This window comes from Cebus imitator, unplaced genomic scaffold (genome assembly GCF_001604975.1).
Source record: "Cebus imitator isolate Cc_AM_T3 unplaced genomic scaffold, Cebus_imitator-1.0 Scaffold211, whole genome shotgun sequence".
NCBI lineage: Eukaryota > Metazoa > Chordata > Mammalia > Primates > Cebidae > Cebus > Cebus imitator.
The window spans coordinates 3,661,079-3,668,737 of record NW_016107526.1 but is presented as its reverse complement, the minus strand read 5'-3'; the positions used below and the strand labels follow the sequence as shown (position 1 = coordinate 3,668,737).

The window sequence follows — 7,659 nt, the reverse complement described above, 5'->3', positions numbered from 1 at the left end:
AAAAAAAAGAAATACAGTCTTTTCTTTCCTGGTTAGTACTTTTTGCATCCTAGTTTAAAAAGACTGCCTCCAACAGGGTCATGCAGATATTTTTCTATGTTTTGTTCTAGAAATTTTCACATTAAATCTATGTTCCTTCAAGGAGCAAAGAATCCCTATGTTACAGAACTATTTCTGATAATAGGGGGAAAAGAAAGTTTCACAACTTATTTCGTGAAGTCAGAGTAACTTTGAATTCAAAATACACCCATACAAATCTCACTGATAAATGTAGATCTTAAAGAATTCTAAGACACTGGCAAGTCGAATTCAGCAGCGTAGGGAGAAAAATACACCACTGCCAAACAGGGTTTAACTCAGGAATGCAAAGATGGTTCAACAGGAGATAATCTATTAATGTAACACAACCTATTAACAGATTAATGGAAAAGATGATCATCTCTACCTTCAAAGAAAAAGCATTTGATGAATCCAACACTTGATTTTTTTTAAATAAAAATCTCTTAGAAAACCAATATGAGAAAGTATTTAATCATATCTTCCAAAAGTATTAGGTTATTTATCAAAACCAACAGTAAGGTATTATAATTAATGATGATATGTTAAAGCTACTCCTATTAAAATCAGGAACATGAAATTCAGAATTATGTATCTCAAGTGAGCCCTTACTGCTGCCTGACAATCATACACTATTTCCCTCTTCTTTTCACTTTTTTACTCTCTGACAGATGACTACATCATGGATTATTCCTTCTCAAACCTCTAATACATATTCCCATTCTTCCTTATTCTCAGATGATGAGCTTGGCTTCTATATACAAAGATAAATTGAAACAGTCAGATGAGAACGCTCTCAATCTACTACCATCATGTGCCCGTCCATATATTTTGTCTTCTCTCCTATTTCTATAGTAACTCTCCCTACTCCTGGTAAAGCAAAGGCTAATCCTTCTGCCTGTATAAGATCAGGTGTCAGCAAACCACAGTCCACATTGCTTATGCCTACTTTCATTTGACAACAGCAAAGCTGAGTAGCAGTAATGAATTGTATTGCCTAAAATGCCTAAACTACTACCTAACCTTCAAAGAAAAAGTCTGCTGACCTCTGAACTAGATCATCTCTCCTCTTCATGTAATCATGGACATTGCTGGTTGAAAGGGCCCACTAAGCTCAGTGCAGAAGATATAAAATATAAAGTAAAATCCATACAAGATATATAAAATATCAGGGAAATATCAGATATACTGATGACAAAGAAAAGATCTTAAGGCCAGGTCACATATGAAGGATAAAGATTTTGAATGGCATAAGACTTTTCAGCAACCACCTCAAACTAGAAAATCAGGCCAGGCGCGGTGGCTTACACCTGTAATCCCAGCACTCTGAGAGGCCGAGGTGGGCAGATCACTTGAGATCAGGGGTCTGAGACTAGCGTGGTCAACATGGTGAAACCAGTCTCTACTGAAAACACAAAAATTAGCCAGGTGTGGCAGCGTATGCTTGTGATCCCAGCTACTTGGGAGGCTGAGGCAGGAGGATCACTTTAACCCGGGAGGCAGAGGTTGCACTGAGCCAAGATAGCGCCACTGCACTCCAGCCTGGGTGACAGAGTGAGACACCACCTCAAAAAAACAAACAAAAAACTAGAAAACCATAATAATCTGTTAAATTTGGAGAAAAAATGATTTTCACCTTGGAATTCTATAACTATCCCTGCCAAATTATCAACCAGGTGTCAAGATAGAAGGAAAATATTTTCAGCAATACAAACATCTCAAAAATTTTACCTCTTCATATAGTCTTTCTTGAAAGTTACCAAAAGGAAATTAAACTAAAGAAAATCTGTTCTGAAAAAAGGGTGAATGTAAGCGAAATAACAGAAAAGTATCAATTAAATTCAAGATGAGAGATTCAAGTCTCTCGAATTCAAAAGCAATGTATTATTCAAAAGCCAGTACCAAACGTTTCTCTGTAATGAAATAAATTGCCAAGCCTCCTCAAGCTAAGTCATGTGAACACTGCTATATCCCTATACCTGTGTGTATATACAGATCCTTCCCATATCCCTAACTAGCTACTTAGTAAAGTGACTATGTAAATTTATATTCAAACTTTTCCTTTCCATAGAATAGTTAAATGTAACACATTTTAAATTCCAGTGTTTCTTTACATAGTTAAAAAGTTTCCTAAATCAAAAGCTCAAGACATTAAATAAAAAAAATTCCAGATTAATTCCACATTAGTAAAATGTATCATACCCAATTTTTATTCTCTCACTAAAGAGGGATCAACAGGAAATTTAAGACACATTTAAAGAAATAATTTATAGGATAATGCAATACATTCATTTTTCTTCTCCAAGGAACCTCACTCAGGCTGAGGTAGTTTCAAGCTATTTGAATTATCTTTCATTGAAAATTAACTTAGAAAAAGCATTAAGATTAGAATGACAATTTTATCCAAATGCAGTCGGTATACAATAAACATCTCATATTCAAAAAATAGGATACATTTTAAGATATCTTATTCTCAAAATATCGTGTATCATTAAAATTAAAAGTAAGTCAAACTATGTGTCTATTTTATATAGCCAAAAAAAAAAAAAAAGCAGTACTTTTACAATTAATAGTTTAAGGTTTAAAAGCTATTTAAAATTTTCTGAAAAACCAGATTGTCAAGGAATTGGTTCACTCACAGTCGGCCAGAAGAAAAAAAAAAAGGTGGTATTTCAAAATTTTAGACCAAAAAAGAAATTTAGATTCCCTTATAAATAAGTGCGAAGAGAGAATATTTTCAGCAAACATTTCATTTAACTACATAAACCAAAGGAATAAGGCTGTCTAACCACATGTAAACTATGCATCATCTGACTTCAGGTAGAATATTTACCTTTGGTATACTTGGGAACCAGACACCCAAAGTATATAAACACAGGCATATTTTAAAAACAACTGTCTTAATGTTTTTGTTTGCTAGGCAATAATTCCCATTATTTTCAGAAAGAAAAAAATATCCTTAATCAAAAAGTTATCAGAGGAGTTTCTACTTCTTAAACTTTCAAACTAACATATTTAATATAAACCACTTATCATTTAAGCTCCATCAGGGCACAGGCTTGTCTCTTTCCCTGTTGTGTCCCCAACCTTTAGGGGACTAGCTGGCACTACAATAAATATGTGTAGAATGAATGAACTGAGCCTCTGGAAAAAGCTTAAGTGTTTTACATTGCAACAGGGCAATTTGACCTGTTTATCTAACATTCACTACACTCAACTCTAATGACATAAGATTCATACCAGGTATTTAAACACGCACACACACACACACAAATGCATTACTCACATATGTATCTCACTCACAAAGCCAATTTTTTTAGTTATATTTTCTCTCAGGAAAATTTGTTGTATTCTTTCTAGTATTACAAATAAATATTAGAAAAGCATGTTGTGTCTTGACAATGCAAGTGCTATCTTCAAATTTATGTTGCAATCTGGAAAAATTTAGGCAAACTAAATAGTACTTCCAGAGTTGTGCCCCAAAGCATTTCTTAAAGTCAAATTCCTTAATTCAATGAAAAGTGGAACAAGGCACAGTGGCGCCTGTCTGTAGTCCCAGCTACTTGGGAACCTGAGGCGGGAGGATTGCTTGAGCTCAGGAGTTTGAGACCAGCCTGAGCCAAATAAAGAGAACCCATCTTGAAAGAAAGAAAAGAAAGGAAAGAAAGGAAAGAAAGGAAAGAAGAAAGAAAGAAAGAAAGAAAGAAAGAAAGAAAGAAAGAAAGAAAGAAAGAAAGAAAGAAAGAAAGAAAGAAAAAGTGGGATATAATAGGGAAAAATGCACACCTTACCGTTTAAAAATTATGCTAAATTTTAAAAAGAAAAAATGAACTGGGGTCAAAATAAATACATCGAAATTACTGATCCCAAATGGCATTAATGCCCTTACATTTTGATATTTAGATTTGCCTTTGAAGCTACATAATAAACTTTATGTCTACAAAGCTTGAGTTAGAGCTTTGGATGTTAACACTGTTTGGATGTTCAGTATCGGAAGTTTCTTCATAATTCTAAAGTTAGACATTTAGCAGTAACAGTAATACACTTACATGTAAGATTCTATAGCACTTGTACAAGCATAATTATCTCGAGTGGGACAGGCTTCATAGTGAGCAAGCTATGATCTGTACAATTGCAATACTCTGCAGACACGGACTGAAAAGTTTCCGAAAATTCTGATGTTTATCTTCAAAGAAACTTGAACAGAGTCGATCTGATGATGGTCAAGATAGATGGTTTGTATTGCTGATGATGGTGGTTACAGAAGAATACCCAAGTCAACTCAGAAACACTGGTAAGGAAATAAGGCTCTCGATAGCAACTAAAGCGTTGGGGAAAAAAAATCCAGGGAGCATAAACAATAAAGCTCAATTAACTGCTGCCTGTGTGTTTCCAATTTATAGGCTTAAATACACATTGGGCATTAGATATTTCTTTTAGGTTTTTTTCTTTTTTTAAAAAAAACCAGAAATTTAGTATTTTAATTGCCCCTCCCCCACAGCTAACATCAGTGCCCTTTCTTCCTCCTCCCTTACCCCTCCCAGCTTAAACAAATTAACATTTGTACTAGGTACCTCCTATCAGCTCGCAGCTTCTTCCCAAACACGCCCACGTACACTGAAACTGGCCTGCGTCTACACAACACACAGCTACAGGAAAAGAGCTTCGAGGGGGGACCTGGGGGAGGGTGGATAATTCGCTCCGCACAGGTTTTACGGCTATTTTCCAGAAATTAGCTCCTCGCTCGTGGCTCGCGTTTCTTCCAAATCACCTCCAAAGCACAGTGTTTATGAGCCTACCTAATCCGATACTGCAATGGAATTCCGGATATTTGCAGACAGATTTTCCGGCTTTGCAAGTGTCTGATGAGATACGTTCGGAATCTCCTTTTTTCTACGGCCCGGTTCTTGGCTGTACAGCAAGCCGACCTAGGGCTGCAGCCCCTGTCCCGCACCCGGGCCGCGCGCCCGGCCCAAGGCCAGCGCAGGACGCAGCCCCTCCGGGGCCGGAGCTGGCGGAGCCGCTCGGGCTGCGGGCCGGTCTGCAACAGGTCACCCTGACCGCGAGTCCGCGGGTTCGCGGGCGGCCAACTCTGCGGCCAGGCTTCTGGGCGCAGCCGCCGGGGGCAGGGGAGGGGGTGTGGCCCGGCTTCGGCTGGTCCTGGCTCCGAGGTCCAGGCTTGGGCTCACCTGAAGGGAGGCTGAGGCGACGCTGGGCGCCAGAACACCGCGGGCGGAGGCTGGGGGCTTCCGCCACCCAGGAGGGAGAGGGAGGCGGGTTCGGGGGGTCGCCGCGACACGGGCTTCAGGACGGCGCCCCCAAGCGGGGGACTCCACGGCCGCTCCGACGCTGGGAACCCGCGGCCGAGGGAGGCGCGCCCCCCAGCGCCCTTCTCCTTCAGCCCGAGCTCCGCAGCCCCATCCCTGCGCGCAGGGCGAGCAGCCCCGGGGCCCGCGGCAGGAAGAACCACACTCCGCAGCGCCGGAGCCGCCGCCATTCCCCGCGTCGCCCGGGGGGCGCTGCGCACCCACCCTTAGTCCCCCGCAGCGCTCCGCGGCCTGAGCCCACCGACCTGTGCAGCTGCGGCCGTCTCCTCAGAGGATGGAAAGACAACGCCGGCCTCACGCTTCGCCGCCACGGCCACCGCCGCCGCCACCTAGGATAGCGCTCGCCGACCCGAACAGTCACCGTCTCTCATTCAGCGCCAGCCGCCGCGGCTGCCGCTCGGGGGAGGAGAGTGAGCTGGAACCACCCCGTCCGCGCCGGGGGTGGGGGAAGAGAGCGGACCTGGCGGCGGCGCGCTTCAAGCGGGCGGGGCGGAGCCGCGCGCAGGAGCGCGCGCACCAACTGGGCGCGCTCGCGGGGGCGCTGAGCGCTGCAGCCTGTAGGGTCTTCCCCGCGTGCTTCCCGCCCGCCGCTCTTCCGCCCCGCGGAGCCCAACGGCTGCCGGGGGTCGATGTGCGCCGCGCGCGTAGCAAGCCACAATCCCACCGCCCGGCGCCTTCTGAAAGGAGGGGCTCCCAACGGCCAAACAAGGGGGCGGGGAGGGGTGGGAGGGTGGACAGACAGGTGGGGCATCCGCCACCTCCCGGCCACCCGCTCCCGGCACTGGGCCCTGTGCGATGAAATCCGCCGTGGTGTCTGCGGCCTTCAGCCCGACTCTTCACCTTTAAGGCCAGAGAACAAAGTCTGGAAACACTTGGCCCCAAGATCAAACATCCAGCGCACGCCGGCGATGCTTTTAGAAAGTCACTGCAGACAGATGAGGGGGCTCCAAATGCGGAGAGTCACCCCACTGCCGTAGATAAGATCATAAATTGTAATGATCAATGTCCTCACACATTAAGATTCGGGAAGTGTTGGAAGTAGGCCTTTGTAGATGTTACGCAGGGTACTACCCTTGACTTAAGGAGCAAATGACAGAAATTGGGCGGAAAGGTGTTGTTTCAGAGGGTGCACTATATGGGTGGCCTACTTAAAACTAGCACCATGTGATGCAGTGTGACTGTTAACCGAAGGTTTTAAGTGAGCCGCCTTTGTATCTGCTGTCATTAGACTATTTGGAAATGGATAATTATTTTGATGATCTGCAGTTCTTTCTCTAGGCAACGTGCAGTAGAATGTGGAAAGAATACCGTGTACCAGCATTAAGTGTAAAACGTGAAAGGACCAAGAATTCACTATTCTCATTTGGTTTCTTTCTTCCCTTTAATAACCGCTAAATAGAACTGATTAATCTTGAACGTTGAAGAATGCTAATTGTTTCCTCCTTTAATTGCCTTGTGTCATAGTCCTTTATGTTGGGGAAGCTAGAATGCCCTTCAACCCATTTCTCGCAAATAGAGTTGTTTCTTTAAAGCACCTCGACCCAAAATTAAGTCAAAAAGAAAAACAGCAAGAATAGGCAACAAAGTTCATATTGTTTCATTTTCATTCTATTTTATTTTCAAAGAAAGTATTGAATCATGACGAAATCACTAGAAGTAGAGCAATCAAAGAAAAAAAACATTTCTCCCCTACAATATTTCAAATGGCAAGAGTCCAAAAAAAGAAAACAAAAAGGAAGATGATTGGTAAAAAGGAGAGAAATGCATTATGTATATACAGAAAGTTTTCCCATGGATATTAATTGCTTCAAGTCCCAAAGAAACAACAAACTGAATTAGCACTTGGAGGAAAAACCCCTTCCAGTTACTGAGTTGGGTAAATGTTTAGTCTTTTTTAAGTGTTACTAAGAGATTAAGGAAAATGTCTTTGGCTATATGCCAACAATAATACATACAACAAATATATATACCATTATCACACATAATTAATTGCTTTTAAGAAATAGGAAAACTGAGGAACAGAATTCTATATTAAATGTCTTAACAATTACTTGAAACTTGAATTAGGGTTTCATAGACATAAATGAGCTAGTGTCCCTACATCTGCCAATAATTTTCACAGTTTATTATAAAAGCAGTGAAGTTTTCGCTTGGACTTTGAAGAGAAAAAACCATATGACTCATGAAAAAGGCCATGGATATACCAAATTATTATGTCTAATTAATTTGAGTTTGAATAATTACCCAAAATCTGTTTCTCACATTGATAACTTAT

The 7,659-nt window shown here is 42.0% G+C and overlaps 2 protein-coding genes across 3 annotated transcripts in view; one reads left to right on the top strand and one right to left on the bottom strand.

Moving 5' to 3' along the window:
* LOC108317891 (ras-specific guanine nucleotide-releasing factor RalGPS2) overlaps positions 1-5,875 on the bottom strand; it is a 131,937-nt gene extending 126,062 nt beyond the window's left edge. The window contains exon 1 of one of the 2 annotated variants that reach the window (XM_017548600.2): positions 5,630-5,875. The gene's annotated coding sequence lies outside the window, so the exon portion shown is untranslated. The remainder of the gene's footprint in view (positions 1-5,629) is intronic. The other variant, XM_017548601.2, reaches the window with a different exon arrangement.
* LOC108317893 (translation initiation factor IF-2-like) lies at positions 1,605-7,054 on the top strand. The gene has a single exon (XM_037745749.1). The coding sequence runs from the start codon at positions 4,847-4,849 to the stop codon at positions 5,720-5,722; it is 876 nt and encodes a 291-aa protein (XP_037601677.1). The 5' UTR covers positions 1,605-4,846; the 3' UTR covers positions 5,723-7,054.
* Positions 7,055-7,659: the final 605 nt, after the last annotated feature.